The sequence below is a fragment of the Pteropus vampyrus genome, unplaced genomic scaffold (assembly GCF_000151845.1).
Source record: "Pteropus vampyrus isolate Shadow unplaced genomic scaffold, Pvam_2.0 Scaffold18, whole genome shotgun sequence".
In the NCBI taxonomy this organism is placed as follows: Eukaryota; Metazoa; Chordata; class Mammalia; order Chiroptera; family Pteropodidae; genus Pteropus; species Pteropus vampyrus.
The window spans coordinates 11,381,437-11,403,926 of record NW_011888799.1 but is presented as its reverse complement, the minus strand read 5'-3'; the positions used below and the strand labels follow the sequence as shown (position 1 = coordinate 11,403,926).

Sequence of the window (22,490 nt, the reverse complement as noted above, 5' to 3'; positions counted from 1 at the left end):
TGGGTAGAAATCAAAGCTACTGGAGAGCGATAGGAAATTGGTACTATAGGAACTGATTCTACTGCTAGGTTCAATGAACTCTAACTCTCCTTGTGTCATTTAGGAGTCAAATTCCCACTCAGAAACATCCAGCTGGTTGAGTTTATGCAACCCATTTACTCCTTGACAATATAGGACGGTAAAAGGTAAGAGATAGTAAAAAAAGTCTTTGGTGACTCCCTTGGCTACTGAGACAGAAAAGCAAACAGCTAGAGTTACCACCTAACAAAACTGTACAATAGAGAGAGGAAATATTCCCAAAAAGAAGTCAGGGTGTTGTTAAGAAGATGTTTTGAAAATTACACTACTGTCTAACACATTATTATAAACAAAATTTGGATATGGGAGTAAAAAGAAGGGTATATTGGATAAGGCAACATTATGAGCAATGGCGCAATGGAGGCATGTGTAGAGAATTGTTTTGTCCTTAATGCTTCTCTTCTCACAAATCTAAAATACTTTCTGTGCTTTTGTACATTCCCATGGCTTCTAAGGCAAGCATGATGATTCTCAAATTTCTGTATCTAGTGTAGACCATGATGCTTACTTCCAGACTTGTGGTAGATTTGTACTATCATCTCAAATTATTCACTTTCTCTTCTTGGAAGTGGATCATACTTCCTGGATTGTTTACCATGTGACTAGCAATGCTCTCCCTGTGGGAAACACTTTCCTACACACCGCTATTGACCTTGGCTATAAGACTTGCTTCAGCTTATAGGATGTAAATAGATGTGACATTGGATACAGCTGAGCAGAAACTTAAACTGTCTTTGCAAGGCTGGCTCTGGGCATGCCCTAAATAAAGGCTACTATCTTGGCCATGATCCAAGAATGCAGACAACACATGGAACAAAAATGAGTAGAATCCAACAGAATTGCAGCAACTTATTTGTATTCTAAGCAAGAAATAAACTTTGATTATTGTACACTAATGATATTTGGGGCTTGTTTCTCACTACAGTCTAACCTAGTGGAAAATGTTTGTTCAGTTTTCTGTTGGACACCTCTTCTGAATATTTCACTGTCACTTTAAACCCAAAATGCCTAAAATTGAACTCATTATTTATTCTCTTAAATCGGTCCCCTCCTTCTGTGTTTCTTATCTCAAAGATTAGCATGACTGGTAATTCCATTATCTTTCTTTTCCCTCAGCAGCTACCCTCAACTCACATATCTAATATTTAACCAAGTGTTGTAGATGCCACTTCGTTAGTAAATGCATTTTCTCCTTTCTGTCTCTTCCTCTCCAATCTCCGTAGCTTCAAAAATAAAGTCAGACTCTTAGCCATGGCATAAAAGATCTTCTTAATCATACCCCGGTCTGTCACTGTATATAGTTGAATGAATAAATAAAAGAAGGAACAAACGAGCTCCTTAAATGAGTACAAAGCACAGGTTGAGACTAGTATGAGGTTAGTCAATATAAATAAAATTGAACCTGATTATAGAGGGATCTTAGAAAAGACAAGCCTTTTAAAAGAGATTTTAATCACATTTCTTTGACAACGAAGGTTCTCATGATCTGGAGAACTCAGACTGTGCAAAGAAAATCAACACTGAATCAAGTCAGAAGATTTTGATAGGCCATTTTATTTTGAGCATCTCCCATTGTCTCCAAACCTACGTTCTTCTCTGCATGAAATAACTAATACCTGTCCTGCTTGCTTCCCGGCATTGTTCTGGAGATCAAATAAAACACTTCTGGTAACACTTTGAAAACCATGAAGCCTGAAAAAATATTCTTTTAATTTAACTGTTTAAAGTTTATTGTTTTTAGAACTGGGAACTCAAATCATAGTTTTTAATGAGATCCTCAGGGAAAGGTGCAGAAGTTGAGGGCTAGAGCTAGGAAATGAGAACCAGACTCATAATCTTGAGATAGAGGAGCAAATGTTGGTATTTATAAATTGTGGGGCAGTCAGGGGACTGGGAGGTGGGAAACAGGAAGAGTGGGAGTGTGGCAATTTTGTGAGTACCAAGCAGCTTAGCCCAGTGGTCCGAGATAAAATGGAATCTGAGGCAAATTTTATAAAATGAGATCTTTGTCTTAAATTTTGAATGACCAATTTGTGTGTTTTGAGGAGAGGAAAAAAGAGGCTTAAGTTTACTTAATATGTAGCCCTGACATTAATAGTTTTTTAATGAAACATTTAAACACGCTGTCCTTGGAGATTTACCCCAAAGACTTGAAAACTCATATCCGTAAAGAAATTAGCACACTGATGTTCATAGCAGCATTACTCACAGTGGCCAGGACATGGAAGCAACCGAAGTGTCCTACAATAGATTATTGGCTAAAGAAGCTGTGGTACATATATACAATGGAATATTACTCAGCCATAAGAAGAGATGAAATACTGCTATTTGCAACAACATGGATGGACCTCGAGACAATCATGCTAAGGAAATAAGCCAGACAGAAAAAGTTGAAAATCACATGATATCACTTATATGTGTGATATAAACCTAAAAGTAACAAATGAACAGGACAAATGAATAGAAACTCATGGACATGGACTATAGACTAGTGGTTACCAGAGGGTAGGGTTTGGGGGAGGAGGAGGGAGGTAGGCAGGGTAAAAGGGGTCAAATATAGAAGGGTATGGGGAGGGTGAAGTGGGTAAAGGGGATCAAATATATGGTAGCTGAAGGAAACTGGACTTTGGGTGGTAAACACACAATAGAATATACAGATGTCAAATGATAATGTATACCTGAAAATTATATAATTGTATTAACCAGTGTTACCCCGATAAACTTAATTTAAAAAAATAAAAAAGATAAACATGTTATCTTTTCACTCCTAGAGAGGTGGCAACCCCTAAATGATATTAGTTGGGCATTTTGAAATTTGGAGTGAAAAGACAAAGAATTCCAGATTTGCTAATTAACTGTGAGGGAGGTCAGAGTTTATCACCCCAAAATAAGCCTTTTGGAACATTAATTATTCTAAACTGGTTATTTTTAAGAAATGAAAGACTCAGAAAGAAACTTTAACTCTTCCCTTTACCTATCTAAAGAAATACCTTCTTAAAGGAAGGGACCTATTCACCTTATCTATTCATGTTAACATATTCACCTTAGCATATATGAATATATGTGGTAGACAGGGAGAAATCTAGCAAAGCCTATTTGTTAGACTCCCCTCTGTGTCCCATTGTTTCTGGGTGGCCCAGCAAAAATTTGTCTACCACATGTTTGCTCTTTCTCATCTACCTGTGACTTGTCTACCTTCCCTTTGAAATCCTAGGCCCCTGCCTCCCCCTCCTTAGCCTATAATGGCATATACATAAGCCTCCACTACCCAATGTGTCCTGGAGTCTCCTATTCTTATTGTACCCCACTATGTACATATGAAATATGTTTGGACATGTTCTCCTATTAATCTGTCTCCTGTTAATTTTATTATTATGCCAGTCAGAAGAACTTAGAAAGATGGGAGAAAAAATATTTTTTCTGTCCCCACAACTGCAAAGAATGACTCATATAGCACTCTGAGTAATAGCTGCTTAAATGAGATTTAACATTGTAATTCATTGTGAGCTGCCTGCATTATCCAAAGTTTTAAAGTATATTTATCATCATCCTCTCCTGTCAGAGATCCAGACATAAGACTGGGCTCTCTCATTGAATATGAATAAGCAACTTATTAAACAGGAAATTGCATCATTAGTGACTGAGTCAGCATTTAGTGATGATAATAAAGAACCAGTGTTCTTTACCCTATGTCCGTCTTGAGCATAAACAGAAGTTCAATATTTTTTGATACAGGAAAGAGGTATGAGAATCATACAAATTGACTAAATATTAAACCAGGTTGTATTCAGAGCCTGTTACATGCTGCTAGATGAGGAAACTGGTTGATCAGCATAGGGCCAGGAAGAACTAGGAACATATAGAAAGATTTCTGCTGAGATTACTAGTAACTGCTTCCCCATGTCTTTAATGCTGCATATTAACACCTGGAAAGGAAAAACAGATATGAAACTGAATTCTTCAGAACACCCAGGGCTCATTTCTCTGGATCTGAGTTGAGTTTATGCTCTGTCCTTCTCTAATAAACTTTCTGTCTCTAACTCTATCTCACACTTGAATTCTTTCCTGTGGGACCCTCTCTCCGTGTGGGACTTGAGTCACCACTGGGGGAATTCGCCTTGTTTTGCATCACTTTGACTCGACATGAATTAATATTTATTAAATATGCTAAATAAAATAATCACTTGGATTAGTAAAATAAAGGTCATATCTTAATCTTCAATGTCAATTAGGTTAGAATAAAAATTTTTTAAGGGCAAGGCACTTTTTCTTCCTATTACATTATCGTATTAATCAATGTACATGGGATCAGGTTAGGGGTATGATATGAGAGCTGTAGAAATCCTCAATAACATTTTACTTTAGAGAGACTTTATCCCTAAAGTATTGAGCTGTTACAATGTCCTATGTTATATCAAGAAAGCAAAGAGTGGGTGGAAAATACTGAGTCTCTTGTTTAGCAAGTTTGCAAACAAGTTGATCTGGAATGTACACGAACTCAAAGAAACTGTTAGTAATGATCCCTCTTTATCTCTTACACATACTTCATAATTCACCCCTCAAGGGCAAGGCTTGGCCAAATGGTACAGTAGGTTGAGTTAGTCATTAGTAACCCCACCACCTATCTCTACCTCCCTCTCTTTCTCAACTTTTATATGAAGGACAATTTTATGTTATTTTCTTATTTTCGATACCATAAAATCATTAAGAAATTTATGGAATTCATCTCTCCTTCAGTTTAATATTCCTGATCGCTATCTTTCCCTCTGACCACACTTTGTGTTTTTTACCTTTTCTCTGCACTTTCTCCTACTCCTCCTTCTTCTTTTTTCTTTTATTTAGTTCCTTTCTTACTTTCTAATGTAATATACTGCAGAATTTAAAAGTGTGAGTGGAAGAACCAAACCCCCTGGATTTAATTTCTACTCCTGCCATACATTATCTGCACAACTTTGGGCAGCATATTTTCCTTTTTTTTTTTTTTTGCCTTAGTTTACTCTGAAAACTGGGGGTAAAATAGTACCAATCTCATAAGGTTTAAGATGGAGTTAAAATATGTAAAGTCCCTAGAACAATCTGCCACATAATGAATGAATGAATGAATGAATGAATGAATGAATGAAGGCATGGATTTTGTTTATTTTGTTCACTGCAATGTAACTATTATTGCTATATACCCAATAAGTGGAATGGTACCTGACACCATTATTGAATCATTAGTCTATTTATACTACATTTATCTTTCAATTTTTTTTTTTTTTAACCTTTGGATTCCTGGTTTCTCTTTCTTTCCTCCTTGAGACCTTTTCATTTCAACTTCTGTGTTTTTCGATGCTCAGGTTTCCATCATCTATTGCTGACCTAAATTGTCTCTTACGTCTATTTTCAAAATTTTTGAGTATAGTAAAACATAGCACTTTAATATTTATTAATAATTATTAGTTTTGAGGTTACTAATAAAAAGATAAAGAAGAAATCCTTAGTCAAAGAAAAGTGAAAGTTAATAATATTTAAAATATTATATTTTACATTAAATTTGTACTAACATATTTGTCATTTGCACACAATTTAGGCTGCCTGTAAATCTGCAACTTTTTACTGTTAGTTTTGTTTTGATTCAAACAAAAATAGATTTAAAAAATAGTTTAAAAAATTTAAAAATTAAAAATTAAAAATAGTATAATAAACAGCTGCTGTACCTTTCACTTAGATTCACTAATATTAATATTTTATTATATTCGATCTATCTCTCTCTCTCTCTACACACACACACACACACACAACTGTAATATATACATCTCTTCCCTAGGAACTATTTAAAATAGTCCCCAAAAGTTATATTTTAGGTTCTATTCCCCAATCCAGAATTCAATAAATGTTCATGAGTTTCAGTTAGTTATGTCTCATTAGTCTCTTATAATCTAGAATAAAGCACTCGTATCTTTTCTTTTTTTCCCACGACATTGACTTTTTTGAAGAGTTCAGGCCAATTGTCTGATAGAATGTTCCAAATTTGGATTTTTCTGATTGTTTCTTTATGATTAGATTCAGGTTAAATAGTTCGGGTAAGAATTTTACATGGGTGATATATTGTACTTCTCACTGTATTATATCAGAAGGCACATAGCCGTAGGTTGTTTCACTATTGCTCATGCTAAGTTTGATCACTTGGTTAAGATGGTGACCACTAGACATCTCCATTATAAAGGTATAGTTTACCCTTTATGATTAATAAATAAATCGTGGGGTGAAAATTTGATATATGTTATTATCCTGTTTCCCAACAGCCATTTATTCATTGATTTTATCATCCATTGATAATACTTGCCTGAACCATTATTAAATTGGATATTGCGAAACAGCAATTTTCTCATTCCTTCTGCATTCCTTAGTAGTTATTCTTCTGTAAAAAAAGGACTTTTACTTGCCGCGCTACACCCTCCCCCCTCCATTTTCATATCATTGTGAACTCGAGGAGTTTTTAAAATCTATGTGTTATAATCCACAAGCATTATTGTTATTTTTGATGCTGTTATACTTGATACAAAATTTGGAAAGAAGGAGATTTGTTACACAAGTTTTGTTTCCTTTCGACATAACCACATTTTTTATTTTCCTGTCCAAGTTGTTCCATCCCTTCCACACACCTGGAATTAGCCTTTTTTCCAAGATTCATATTTTCCTTGAAAGGTATTTAGAAATGAAGATCTGAATATTATAAATGTTCATTGGGTGTTGTTACTTGTGGGCCTTTTTGGTCAACAGAGATAAGGGAAAAATATTTTTTAAATCCTAGGTTCATACATTGTTCAAAAGTCAACACTATATAAATGAGATATATTCAGAGAAGTTTTATCCCCGTCCTTATTTCCACTACTTATAGGTCACTTAAAAAAATTGGTTTCTTCTTGGCTATTATAAATAATGTTGCACTAAACATAAAGGTGCATATATCTTTTCGAATTGGTATTTTGAATTTTTTTGGCTAAATACCCAGAAATGGAATTGCTGAGTCTATTTTTAATTTTTTGAAGAATCTCCATACTGTTTTCAATAGTGACTGCTCCTATTTACAATCCCACCGATATAGCCAAGATATGGAAGCAACTTAAGTGTCCATCAATAGACAAACAGATAAAGAATTGTCCACACAATGGACAATTTCTCAGCCGTAGTAAAGAACGAAATCTTGCCATTTGCCACAATATGGGTAGACCTAGATGATATTATGCTAAGTGGAATAAGTCAGACAGAGAAAGACAAATACCATATGATTTCACTTAAATATGGAATCTAAAAAACAAAATAAATGGAAAAACAGAATAGAAACAAACATAGATACAGAGAACAAACTCACAGTTGCCAGATGAGAGACAGGTTGGGGGGCTGGGTAAAAAAGGTGAAGGGGTTAAGAAGTACAAATTTCCAGTTATAAAAATAGTCACAAGAATGTAAAGAAGAACATAGGAACTGTAGTCAATAATATTGTAATAACTATGTATGTCATCAGATGGGTACTAGATTTATTGGGATGATTACTTTGTAAGCTATATAAATGTCTCATCACTATGTATACACCCGAAATTAATATAATATTATATGTCAACTGTAATTAAACTTTTTTAAATTAAAAAAATTTAATTTCTGGTTTAACTTTCTTGTGTTTCTGTTTGCAGACATAAGCAGAGGTCTATGTTAATAGATAACTTTTCTAATTCTTTCTTACGATCTCTTGTTATCTAGCTTCTTTTTTTACTTAAAAATATATCATGGAAATTACTCCAAATTATATCAGAGAATTTCTTTACTACTATAAGTATTTCATTGTGTGGATGGATGTATCGTAATTCATTCAACTAGACACTTAAGGTTGGGAATTCAGGTTGTTTCCCAAAGTTCGTTATTACAAATAATATCAGAATGAATAACTCTGTGCAAACATTTGTTTTATATTTATGGAGGAATATTCAGGATAAATTCCTAAAAATATAATTGCTTAAATAAATGCATATGTATTTTATTAGATATTCTCCTCCCTGGAGTTGTAACATATTCGACTCCCAGTATCAATGTATGAGTATGCCTGTTCTCTACAGCTTCATTAACTTTGTATTTTGAATACTTTTTGTTTGCTAATCTGATAGGTGAGAATTGTTATCACATAATAGTTTTGAATGAAGTTAAGCATCTTTTCATGTTTAAGTGTCATTTTGTTTTTTCTGTGAACTAATCATGTCTTTTGCCCATTTTTTTGTCTGCCATTGAATACAATTACATACATGCACGTATACATTTATATATTTAATTTATTAAATTTAATTTTTTTTCTTTTATTACTTCTAAATTTGGACTTTCTGAATTTGGAAAAGTATTTCTCATATCCAGGTTTTAGAGGAACTAGGCTATGTTTTCTTCTAGTATTTGTACGACTTCCTTTTCTTGCTTTTTAAAAGTATATATGTATGAATATCTTGGACCTGTTTGGAGTTTATTCTGGTATCGGGTGTGAGGTGTGCATCCAATTTTATTTTTCTTTTTTCATATTGTTATCCAGTTGTCTCATCGCCATTTATTTGAAACTTTCCTAGGTACCCGTTATTTCTGGACTTTTTTCTCCTATCTCATTGTTCTTTGTAAACATGTACCATTACTATGTTTTAAATTATATAATTCTTTTTTAAAAATTTATTTATTTAAATTAGTTTCAAGTATACAGTACATTGGTTAGACATCTATATAGTTCATAAAATGATCCCCCCAATTGCTCCCTCCCTCCCTTGGCCATCCACCTAGCCATCATATAAATTATATAATTCTTATAATATGTTTTAATGTTGGTGGGGTTAATCTCTCCTTTTACTCTGTTTTTTCATAATTCGTATTGATAGTCTTATGTATTTTTTTTTTCCTTTTAAACCCTGGAATAAACTTGTCTAGCCCAGGAATCTGCTGAAAGGAAATAGTGCAAAATGTAGCAAAAATTCTAATGAAACAAGAAACAATTCAAGAGCTCTCTGTTTGGGAAATAATCTAGAACTAAAATCTGACATTAGTGTTCACTGCAGTAACTTCATGGTACTAACTAAATGTCTTAGAGTCTTATTACATTATAAGTGATCCCTTTTAACAGTGTTTAAAACCTAGAGCATATATTGTCTTGGAAAAACATAGATCTGTTAGCTAAAGAAAGAGCTGCACATAAATTAGTAAAAGGAATACCCAGGTGTTAGCTCTTCTTATTCATAATTATTTAAATCATGAGGGTGAAAATAAGGGGAAGTGAAAAAAGTTTACTCAAGAAAAAATAAATTCTCTCAACAAGTGAACAAAACTAGAACATGGCTGGGAACATACATGACACCAGCACTGCTGAGATAGGAGAGGATAAAGAAAAGAAGAGAAGCTGGGAGTAGCTACCTTCGCTCTTCTGTCTTGGTCTTCAAGTATAGTAAGTGTCAAGATCAGAAAAAGCAAAGGGCCATATCAATTGGTTTTTATAGCTGGAGCTAAGATTTCTATAAGAGATTGAGTTGGGCTTTTAGAATTTTTGGAAAAGGGAACTACGCTGTTAATTCTAGCTATACTGATATAGAAAAACCCTTCCATTTCTATTTTATACTTCTGCTACTTTCATTATCTCCATTGAAATAATTTTAATGCAACATCCCAGTCTGGAAGGAGAGATCATCTTTGTAGTTGGTGCTATGCTATTCCATCTTCTGTGTTTTACTTTTAGTTTTATTTTTTCCTGCACCTAGTATTTATTGAGATGAGAGAAAATGGATACAAAACTTTAGGTATTGTCATGGACAATTTAAGAAAATTTAATTCATAGTTATTTCATGTTCTTTCTCAAAATTCAAATCATCAAACACAAATTTGCGATTAGTTTTGCAAAATGAAGAGACTCAAAACTTGCAATATTAGAAGAGATTTTGCTTTAAAAGATATGTAAATGTTCTCTCAAATTGCTCTGCCTTTATTGTTCACAAAGTTTGAGCAGAGGAAACGATTGAACGATTGAATTCTCAATCGTTCTTCTATGTTTCCTTTTAGGGGGTCTAAAGCAGAGTGAATACTCATTCTTACTAAAATCCACAGACGCTTGAAAACCTATCAACATCCACCCAGAGCTGAGCATGTTACCTGTATTGACTCTTTTCATCAACATATCCAGCCATGACCACACCCCGAAATACTTGCTATCTCTTACCAAAGGCTCCTGTCTTCCCAGTAAAAGCCATTAGCTTTTCAGAGTTATTTACTTCTCTGTTTATTCTATCCTTACCTTCACAACTGAATTTTAAATAGATGATATATAACTTTTCTGTAATTGCTTTATATTGCTTTTCATTTAGTGTTATCATATACGTATTTTCTGTATCAGCTATCACAGTTACCTAGTGTCCCTATAATGTAGGGAGGAGGCAAGAGAACCTAAAGCATTAAATCAGGCTACATTCACAGACTGCAATATGCTGATCAGCTCTGCAGCCAGGCCAGAAGGACACCTGCAGAACAAAGGGAGATTTCTGCTGGGATTGCTAACAACCCGTTTCCCACACCTGTGAAGGGGAAACAGGAAAAACAATATTTAAGTGGGCCTTACACAAAATAAAATCTTTCCATTCTCTATGGCTAAATCCATAGAGAACCTATGGACTAAAAGGCTCAGAACTGCCAGCAGGCCTTTCACGCTACATATTCTTACCTTTTCACGCTACATACTCTTCCCCATCCCCTTCCTCACTATATATCTATATCAAAGGAAATAGATAAACAACATATTTAAACTGTAACTCATGGGAACTAAAGAATGATATATAAACTGAACTCCCTGAACACTCAGAGTCCCTTTCAAATGTTTTTACTCTGTCCTTCTTAGTGCCTCTACCCTTTCTCTCAACTGTCCTCATCTCTCTCTATTGTCTCTGTCATAATCTGCCTCTGAGAGGAGACTATGCTCTGTCTATAGTGTTATCCCTTCTCTAATAAACTTTGGCATGTGTGTTGAATTCTTTCTACCCTCTCTACCAAGAATCCTTTTCTTCACTCAGTGCAGGGCTTGGTCTCCCCCAACTCAGGGAAATTTGTCCTGTTCTGCATCACCTAGAATTCCATTGAATGGCTGTTCTATATTTAATCAGTGAGTGGTTTAAAATATTTAGTTCATTTTTTTAATCTTTACAAACGACACTGTAATGAACATGCTTTTATATAAATCTTTGCATGCTTGCTATTATACCAGTAGGATAAATTTTGAGAAGTAAAATTGTTGAGTTAAAAGAATATATCTCCCTCCCACCCCAGATACCAGGCCTGTTTTCTGTTAATGGTTTCCGTTTCGCATTGCAGTGTAACATACATTCGGAAAAGTGCATAAATCATAATGGTATAGCTAGATGAGCTTTCACAAAGTGAACACACCTGTATAACCCACCCAGGTCAAGGATCAGGATATTACCAGAAATTAGAAGCCACTTTTCACGCTCTCTTCTAGTTACTGTCCTTCGGAAGGGTAACTACTTCCTGACTTCTAAGGATATAGATTAGCTTTGCCTGGTTTTGAACTTTATATAAATGAAATCATACAGTGTGTATTCTTGTTTCTGGCTTCTTTTTGGTACATGTCTATAAAATATTTGATAGTGCAATGGAAAATGTTCATTCCTTATGTATTCTTGGCCTCAGTGTAATTTGACACCACCTACCATCCCCAATCTTCTTTTCTCCTTTCTCTTCTGTGACAGTTATCTGTCTTTCCTCCTATCTTCTGGTGCCTCCTACTCCTATTCCAGAATCTTCCCCTCACTCAACCTTAAATCTTTGATGTACTCAAGGTCTAGTGGTAGTCAATCTCAGCCAAACATATAGCTTCTCTTACTATCTGTATGTGACCCGTTTTTGAGACTGAAATATCCAAATCGATCTTCTTACTTCTATGTTTGAAAAACTTGACATTCCCAAACTGAACAAACAATTTCTTCTGCTCCCAATTGTTCCTGATCTGGTGCTGGGCAAAAATCTCTTCCAAAATATAGAGTCCATTGTTGGGGTGGGGGTGGAGCTGAAAAATACAGAAAACAAAGGAATAACTGCCCCCAAAGATTTCCAAGCTGCTTAAGGGACCACTTAGCATAATGACTGATAGTACAGGCTTCAGAATCTGACAAATCCAGTTTTCAATCATGACTCAGCCACTTAAAACCTGTATAACTTTTGGTGAGTCATAATACCTCTGAGCCAGAATTCCCACAATAAGACAATACCTTCTCCTTCACAAGGATTAAGTAATATATCTCTACTATTTGACACTATTAGCACACAGTTAAATTTTAAACAAACAGCAGGCATATTATTATTAGAAAGAAAATAAGGTATTATATTACTACCATATACCAAGCAGGAGTAAACCATGCTTAATTAAAGCAAACGATAATGAGCATCCCTGGGGCAGAAACTAGACCATATTCTCCCAAAGGGCTTTGTGGACTCTGAGTACTTGGTGCTCATCCCTCTCGCACCACAGAGAAGTTTCCAGGTAACCTGTGGCTCGGGATGACCTAAGTGTATATTCACTCCCGAGGAGTCTTGTTTTTTTTTATGAAAATGATGCCCTCCTTCAGCTAATTAGTTTACTTTTCTCAGAATAAACACCTAAAATTTGGATTTCCCTTTATCTTTGTGGGTGGAGTTTTGTGAAACTCTATAGTATAATACATTAATATTTTCTATATGTCCAAGTCAACTTTATCCAGACTGGACAAATCCAACCATTGTGTTTATGCCTGCTTTTATTGCCAATGGAAGAACACAGCTTGTAGATGTTTATCTTTTCCTTTATTGTCCTTGAAAGATACACGCACACACACAACATTCGGAAGCCAAATTAAAAAAAAAAAGTACTGACAAGAATAAAAGACTAATGGATGTATTGATTTAATTATTTAAACATTTTTAATTTCATTAACAAAAAGGATATATGATTTAGTGAAAAAATAGATTGAAATCAAAATGACATCCTGGCTTAGCCTCTAGCACTGATTATCTGTGTAATCTTGAAGTCATTTATTTTCTTTGGTCCTCAAATTCTTCATATGTAATAAGAGAATTAAAGTTTAATATCTTATCAAAATTCTATGAGTTTACATACATATAGACTATATGAAAGGAAAGTATATGTATGTGTGTATATATATGTATATGTGCATTTGCATATCACATGTATATTAGTTTCTTATGAGAAAGCAAATTATAATCAAAGAGCCTGGAATAGGTGATAGGTAAGATTCTAAGCTGACATCATCTGTTGCTAGTGTTTAAAACAGCAGTATCTTCATCCCTCCATCCAAGGCAACTGAGTAGTGGGAATTTGTTAGAAATGCAAATTCTCAGGCCCTCCCTCAGACTCACTGAACAGGAGGTCTGTGGGGGAGAGGCTCAGCCATCGGTGTTGCAATCTGCCCTTCAGGTGATTCCGAAGTGCACCAAAATGTGAGAACAACTGCATTTGAACATTCCCAGGGAAAAACATAGGCTGAAGTCATAGGCAGAAGTGAAGAGCCAGTAATTAAAGGCGGGAGAGGGTGGAAGGCAGGATAGTCTACAGAGAACTGGATCAGAGGTGGTAGAAATTGAGTTCAGGGAGACATGGCAGTGTGGGCACAGTAGGGAATGTTATTTATGATAGTGGGGAACTGGTGTGGTTGTGAGAATACACAGCAGAAGCCCATGAAGCAATAATAAAGCAGTAGCCACAGGCTCCTGTGTTCAATCATTTGTTCTCACGGAGTCATTTCTGCTACTAAGGTTTTAGAATCTTTTTCCTGCAGTAGATCTCAAAAGAGGATACTTACCCTCTTTCTCAGCTGCAGCGATCCCTGACTCTTACAGTTATTTACTGCAGAAACCTAAGACACGGAGAATTAAGGCTTCTCAAGCTGATCTTGCATGTGTTCTTCCAGGCACTTTTCAACAACTCAAGATTCTCCTGATCTGTTTGAATTTTTTTTCTCACTGGCAGCTAAGAAGTATGTGTATGTTCAGGGAAAAACAGAAAATTCCTGAAGTTTCACTGAGCTAGAGGGGAACTTCTCTAGAGAAAGCTGCAGGGGTGAGAATAAGCCTATGAAAACGACAAGGCAAGAACTCGGCATGCACACTCTTCAAGAGGTTTACTGATGCCACGTTGTCGTCAAGGACGTTGCCCTGTCTGGGGAATCCCCGACTTTGCAACTTCCTGGCCAGTGTGAGGAGCACCAGCCGGCTATAACCTTTTCTGCGATGCTCTGGCAGGGTGTAGCTGTGGCACATGGTGGCAAACTGGTCTGTGATAGACCAAGAGACTGGGTTTCCCTTGTCATCGCGGACACAGATACTGGGGAAGCAGGAGATGAGATTGGTGATGTACCGGAGACATTGTTCATTGCCGCCCCGCGACCAAGTTCGGTTGAGCAGGTCAGCATCAGTGACACTCAGGTAGGTTAGTCGTGGGGAAGAACTCATTCTAGAAGAAAAAGATATGAGAAGAAACATGAACTCAGGATCATGTGCCTACAAACTACTCTTTTACACTGATTCAAACTGAAAAACTATTTCAGAGATAGTGCCTAACAAATACCAAGACATTTGCAATAAATTAGAATGCATCTCTTCCCACTTACAAACATCTTTCAGGGTTTCATTTCTGATAGGACAAAAATACTCATTATTTCTAATTTAAGTCTTTCCTTCTAATTTTATGACCATTTGTCATTGTCCTCAGTATAGATTAAGGCAAGTAAAGCAATTCTTAGACTTCATATTAAGTCCTAAGTCTGTTGACACTCTCTGAGCCCTTGAAAAAGTCCATATTTTGGGATTTTGGGGTCCCTTTTTCCTTGGTTAAAACAAACAAACAAACAAACAAAAAAACAGTTTTAGAATAGAACATCTATCTTTATGCATTCGTGGCCAGAACATAAATACAAATTATGTAACATTCTAGGCACATGTAGATGTTTGAAAAATGCTAGTTCTTCTACACCTTCCCCTAAAAGGTTGGGAAAAAGGTCTAAAAGACCATGGCATTAAGATAAAGATAGGGGCTGGTGCAATTTCTAAGAACTGAGATGGATTACTTAGTTGAAAGCCTATGGGGCTGGTTGTGCTTCAAATTTGCTTTTGTTCTTGAAGTTATCGATGTGGTAAGACCATCCCCAGGGATCGTTAATGTCATTCTAGCTATGATCTTCTTTACAAAACCCAAGTTTGTGTTTTCATTAGTGGTTCTGCAGGACTAGCTCACATTCCAGGCATATCGTTGGCTCTGGCACTGGGACAATCACCTAACCACTAAGCAGGGGTAAAATATAAACAAATAAAATCAATAACTGGCTGATAGAATTTTTAATTCTTGAAAATGAACTTCAATACAAAGGCAAAGAAGCAGGCACAAATGTATCCAAATAAAAACATTGCTAAGGCAAGCATTTCAGGAGTAGTTATACTAGAGACTATAACCTTGTATCTGAAGAGCTGGGTATCCAAAATAGTGTGCAAAACTGGAAAATGACTTTGTTAAAGACAAATTGTTTAACTTCTATGAAAAAGGGAGCAATTTAAGTCAAAAACTGATATTAAAAGGCCTGGCTGGGGATAGAGGAAAATTTTAAATAACATTTCAGGAATGTGACAGTAAACAGACTGTGGGAAACTCTAAAACTCTAAAGGACAAGTAGCCTGTTTTTGTTTGTTTGTTTGTTTTAACAAAAAGTAATGTAGAAATATAAAGGATGCAAAGGGAACCTGTATGTCAAAGGAACCTTAAGAGGTATTAATCAACTACAATGTGTAAACTTCATTAGGTCCTTATTCAAAACAAATAAACTGCCAAAAATATTATGATAATTTGGGAAATGTGACTACTAACTGATTACTGTACTTTAAGGAAATGAAGTATAAAGGGTGGTGCAGAAGAGTTTACATAGCAGGCTTGAGGCCATTATCTTTCAAAAAGTTTGTTTGCCATGTTGACCCTTGGCTGGTGTCTGGCAATTTGAATTTCTGGCAATTTGAATTTCTGGAGGGTTCCTGCCATTCTGAGAACTGATATGAGTAGTTCACTGTTCCTGTTTGTACAACCAATGCAGTTTATACTAAACATCTGCTTTCATTCTGGAAGTCTCAGACATTGGTATGTGCTATGCAGAGGGTGCTCCCCATTAAAAATCCTAACACATGTCGCAACTCATTGCTAGGGAAATTAAGTATGTCTTGTGTGACTTCACTGGCAGGGGACTCTGGGAAGCTTGTGCCCGGTTTCTTCTGGATTTTGTGAATGTAGGTTTCTCTTCGCTGGTTTTGGTTTTGATTTGTATCCTTTTATTGTAATAAATCATAGTCGTGATTGTATGTTAAGGCCTCTGTATCCGACTAGCCAATCACTGAGCCTCTGAGTGGTCTCAGGGACCTCTGTCACAGATGTAATGTTAGTATTTTTTTTTAAAGAATCCTTATCTTTTGGAGAAAAATATATTAAAATGTTTAAGAATAGAATAATGTTTTGTATATTTCCTTCAGAATAACCCAAGGGATGGAAAGAGATAGAGATATAGATGAAACAAGATAACCCATATATCGATGGGAGGTTCATTATACCAGTCTCTCAATCTTTGTGTGTGTTTGAAAATTTTCATAACTGAAAAGAAATAAAAACAAAGTTCAGTTTCTTTATATAACTTAAAGAGTCCATTCTTCTTTAGGTTTAGTCTTGTTTTGCTCAATAATTCCTTTGATGTATTCCATAGAAGTGAAGAAAACTAACATTCACTGGAGTGGGTACATTTCAGGCTATCATGTTCCATTTGCTTACAAAAAATATGTAAGAAAGACATAGATGAATTTTAGAGAAGAATAAATTGATCGAGGCTCAGAAAGATTAGGCAGAAGGGAAGGTAGCCAGTAAATGACAAAGTACAGGCTCCAAAGTAAGAAAAGGAGAATGTAGGTGTGAACCAACTAATGTTTTGAAGGACTGGATTCTGGAATCAGATTCTTGGGATTTATTTTCTGGCTCTATAATTTACTTCTGTGTGTTACTCCAACTCTATTCAAAAAGAGAATGATAATACTACTTTACAGGGTTGTGGAAAAGATTCAAGAGGAAATGTATTTAAAACATTTAGTGCCTGGCAGTTGGATACCCTCATCCCTGAAACAATGAACAAAAAAAAAAACAAGGAAAAAATAAACAAGAAAAAAACCCCAATAAAATCAACCTTAGGCTCAAACAACAGAGGAGAGGGTGTTTAGAATTATTTAGGGAAGGATGATGGCAAGGAATGATTTTTCTGCGTATACTGTGAAAAAAACAGGACTTCTGAGTTCATTTACTACTATGGACAAAGACACTGATTTGATTTTGTAAAAAATTGTGAGCAGTCAAGCATGGCAGAAAGGAAAAGAGTAAACATACACACAGACACACAAACACATACATATAGACATAAATTTAGACTCAATGGCCCAAATTCAAGGCACCTAAATATTCCTTAATGATATTAAGTACTCCAAGTACTGTTCTTTGTACTTCTACAGCAGTAAGTCCTGACCCAAATGCAGAAATTTAATTTGCATACACAGAACTGGTGTCTGGCAGGGTTGAAAGAGGAGATAAACAAATGGCCTTGAAGGAGCTTAACTTTACATCCAACTGCTTTGAGGCGGCAACAGCTTTGGACACAGTGTATAACTCACTCTGCAGCCCTGTATATAGTAAGACATAATGAAAAAATGTGGATATTACATTTGAATATACAAAAAGGAAATTTGTGACAGTATTTTTATGCTACGTATCATTAATATAGAATTTTTTTCTCCTAAATTAGACTGAACCAGTTCTTTCTTAAGGTCAGATTAACATTTCTTTAAAAAATTTTTAAGATTATAAGATGTAACAGATACAGAAAACTGCATAATCAAATGTGCAGCTTTAATTATGTACCACTAAAGCCACACAAAATAGAGATTTATTGGCCACTTTCTATCTACCAGTCTCCCAAACACAATTCCCTCTCTCTCCTCTAAAAATAAACACTATCATCATTTTTATAATAATAACTACCTTTTTTTTTACAGCTTTATTATCCAAGTATGCATCCTTAAACAACATAGTTTGATTTTACCCATTTTTTGTCTTGTAAGCCTTTTATCTGCAGGTTTTCTTTTAATCCTCACCTCCCCTTTTAAAAATTTTTAAAATTTATTTGTTAAATAACCCAGTTGTTTGTTAAATAAAGTTTCTAGAGTCTGGATTTTGCTGATTATCTCTCCACAGTGTTTTTGACCATGTTCTTCTACCCATTGAATAGGTTACCACTTGTAACAAATGACTTTTTCCTTTCTCATAGAAGAAAGGAAACTTCCCATATTGCTCTGCCTTTGTCCACCCTACCTCCTTAGAAAGGGAGAACTAGCCAAAGAGAAAAGCAGATTCAGGACATTTATTGGACCACAGTTACCAATGGACAGGCTACTAAAACATTTATGTTAGTACTCCCATAGATAAACTCTCCTCTCATCCGTGTAACCAATAGTGAGCGAAAGAGCCTGACTTGTCTCGGTAGCTGCATACCTTTTCATTTCTTGCCCTCACATGGCAGACATAAGGATTGCCTCCTCTGAGTAGGTTAGTGGGCTAACCCTGATTCCATATTCTTTACAGGTGGCTCTTAGATTAAAAATGGCAAAGGCATCACTGTGCAGGTTGTGTTGTTGCTCTGAACACCCAGTGCTGAAGTAGCTCCACCATCTTGTGCTTGGCCTATCCAGACACCCCCACTAGCAGCCCTGACTAGAGCCTGTGCTGTGGCAAAAGATAAAAGACTGAACATTTATATGGCAGTAGGTAGGCTTTTGGATTTGTTTATGACTTGGGAATGTTATGGAAACAGCCCCCTTTTAGATTCTCTGATTAAAAATAATAAAGATACTGGTGACTTCTTAGAAGCTATTCAATTCAATATTCCAAGGAGATTACAGTTATTGCCACAGGAGCCTGTAGTCAGACCACTTCAGAAGCCACAAGTAATTAATGTCTGCACTGACTTACATGCTAAATGAGGGGCCTTTACTACTCTAGCTATATTAGGTGCTACTAATTCACATCAGTTACCACCAAGCCTTCAGGAAGGATGATTGAGTCAATTTAAATGACTATAACTGACTCGTGGCTACCAGCTCAGCCTTCTGAAAAAAATACTGGCAATTATGGGGATAGTCTTTCCCCATAATTTCCAATTCAGGTGATTTGAAGATATTAGGCCTATAGCACCAATATCCATCCAACTACTGCTGTGATTTTTCATATCAAGGAAGAGGTATACCCATTTCCACATTAAAGTAATACTGTAGAGAAAACTTTTCTAAATTGGCTAAGCAAGCGGTAGAACCACATCTCACTTCTAACCAGCATAATGGGTAAATTTGTAAAGGTGAGAGATAGTTTAGAATTTCCTCTCTAAGGTCTCTTTGAGCATTTATGAATGAATTTTATATAACATCCTGAGTCTTTAGATTATGAATATGCATTAGTTATTGTCTGAAGATGGAGAGAAACTTTTCCTTGTGAGGGGACTTCAGCTATTTGTGGCTGAAAAAAATGACCAGATTTTATATTTCTAACATGGGAATCCCTGCCTTCTTGTCAAATGATCAAGGGGCTCACTTCACTAAAACAGTTATAAACAGTAATTTCATTACCTGTATTAACCTCTAATCATTATGAAAGACTGAAAGAGTAATGATACACTGAAGCTGAAACTGTCCATCCAAACTATCAGAAACTCTTAATGGGCTTCTATCTTGGCCTACAGTTCTCCCACTAGCATTGATGACCATGCAATTATCTCCTAGGAGCTCTTTCCTTATAAAATCATTTCAGAATATCCTACGCAGATCAGTTCATTATCTCTTTCTAGAATTATTTGCTCCAGAAAGAAGAAAAGCTCACCTATTGGCTTGGACTTAAATTAGAGTTATTTAAAAAGATTGTAATAGCAAAGTGTTAAGAATAATAAGGAAAAATATTCTGTGATACTCACTGATAGCCATATTACAGTAACAGTAGGAAAAAGTCACTTAAAAGCAGCCCCATTTAAATAGCCTCTGCCTATCCCAAAGGCCAATCCTCATTAAGAGTAAAAAAATAAGTGTTCTTACAAAACCATAATGTATAAATTGTAAATATATAAAATGTATTGATATATATTTGCGCATCTATGTGTATGCACATCACATATGCGAAATACGTCATATCTATCTGATATATATGACAAAAAGGATTTAACAATTGCCTTGTATCTTGCACTTGACCTCACCTTGTATTTGAAAAACTTGGTTCCAGTTGATAACATCACATTCTTCCAACAGCCCTCGGTAAGCCCTGACATCCTTGTAGAATACAGCATAGGCATTGGTATAATGGTCCAGGTTATCTGTCTCAGCCTAGGACAGAAGATACAATCATAAAACCAGAAATATATCTTCTAGATAATTCAAATCCGAGATAGATTAGATACCATTAGCTGTGCATCTAGATAATTGGCTAATGGTAGCAAAATTAGCCACCTATAAACAATGGCTAAGTGGGAATGTGGCAATATACTGTCGTGAAGGAAAGAAGAGACATTTGGAGCTTTTGCTTGATTATTTCTTCTAGTATTAGGCAGGTTTGAAGACATTTATTTCACATTTTTGTAAGATATTCTTTATAAAAAATGAAAAAGTGTAACTCAATGGACTCACATACAAGAATCAAATAGAACTCTCAGAACTTTCCTAATGTGGTCAGGGCAGCACATTTTTGATCACTTGAGCCTCCTTTTGGTCTCAGAGGCAGAATGGGGCAGATGTTGTCTTTTTCCATCTTCTTACACATTTACCCACATGACCAAAATCATCGATTATAAGAAATGGTCAACCTAGTGGGAAAACTAGTATGTTCAAGTATATATGCTTTATGCTTCTAGTGACTATGGAACACTAAAGAAACACTTTATTGAATGCATTTATAGAAGAGGTTTCCATATGTCTAATACTCCAAAGCCAGTCAAATTAGAAGCTAATGGTAAAATATGTAGCTCATCAAGCTGAAGTATATGGCTATGATGGTTATAATATCCCCTTTACCAATCTTTTCTTTTAGGTTGATGCCAGCTCTTATTTTCTTGCCTTTCAAAGCTGTACCTCTTTCTGCCGCCGAGTGATAACAGCTTTGAAGTCTGGCCATGAATCCAATATCACTTCTTTTTGAAAGGGATTCCCACGATTTATGTTCATTACTGCTCCATAAACCTGAATCAGAGAACCCGGAGAGACAAGCCAACCTCATTACCACCAGCTGTTTCAGTTTTATATTACCCTATCACTTGTTCTAATGTAGAATTATGGCCACAGGAGGGGAAGTTATAAATATATACACAACATACACACATACAAACTTATCTCTTATTAGTGCACATGAAAACTGGTAAAAAGTCTATGAAAGCCTAAGAAAACTTTCCCCAAACTTAGTTTCTTTTATAGTATAACAGTGGAAGGTACTAAATCAATACGCTTACTGGATAGGTGCTTGGCACATAGGTCAGCAATAAATACTCGCTCAATCAGAATCTCTTGTATGGATTTAGACCTCACACGTTTTTTATAAATTCCACATATAATTTTGATGCTCAGCTGCTTTTGAAGTTTATTATGCTATCTGAAAATAACCTGTGAAATGCAACTACTCGTTTAATACTGAATTACAGTTAAACGTCACTTGATGTTTGGCCCTCAAAAAAGGCCTCCCCCAAAAGGCCAAAAACACCTCCCTGAATTTCTGTATTTCAAATTTGATGGAGCAAGGCTTTATACATATTACCTGAGGATTGTAATTATGTCTCATTCACTATGGTATCCATGGAGCCTGACAAAGCTGATCAAATGCTTTTTGGCTAAACAATACTGAAGTAATATTAGAATTCTGTTCTGTAGCCCTTCATATTTTTTTCTCTTCTAAGAATTAAAAATGTCTGTCCTAAAAAGCAACTCTCATATGTTATGTATGTGCTTCTAGAGAAGAGAAAGTTGTGGCGGTAATGAGCTCCAGGCAACGTTCATAGCTGCATTTTCATAATAGATAAAAACTGGAAACAATCTAAATGTCTATCCAAGGTGGAAAAAATAAACAAATTGTAGCATATTCATATTCTGGATTACAAAACAGCAACATAATGTTGAGCAAAAGAAGTTACATACAAAAAGATATTGTGTGATCTAGTTAATATTATATTCAAGAACATGTAAAACTAAATTATAGCTAGCTTTAGAAGTCAGGATAGTGGTTACTTTTGGGGAGCAGGGAAGTTATTGATTGGTGGTGGTGCAGGGAC

General features: G+C 35.5%; 1 protein-coding gene across 4 annotated transcripts in view; it reads right to left on the bottom strand.

The window, feature by feature from the left end:
* Positions 1-13,001: 13,001 nt before the first annotated feature.
* Positions 13,002-22,490, bottom strand: part of GLYATL3 (glycine-N-acyltransferase like 3) — a 20,593-nt gene continuing 11,104 nt past the window's right edge. For 2 of the 4 annotated variants that reach the window (XM_023527678.1, XM_011354802.2), the window contains 3 exons: positions 20,436-20,562; positions 17,697-17,823; positions 13,002-14,584 (listed from right to left, as the gene is read on the bottom strand). In XM_023527678.1, the coding sequence (XP_023383446.1) occupies positions 14,158-14,584; positions 17,697-17,823; positions 20,436-20,562 (681 nt within the window). In that variant the 3' untranslated portion in view covers positions 13,002-14,157. Of the gene's footprint in view, positions 14,585-17,696; positions 17,824-20,435; positions 20,563-21,303; positions 22,470-22,490 lie in introns of those variants that run through there. The other 2 variants (XM_011354801.2, XM_023527679.1) reach the window with 2 other exon arrangements.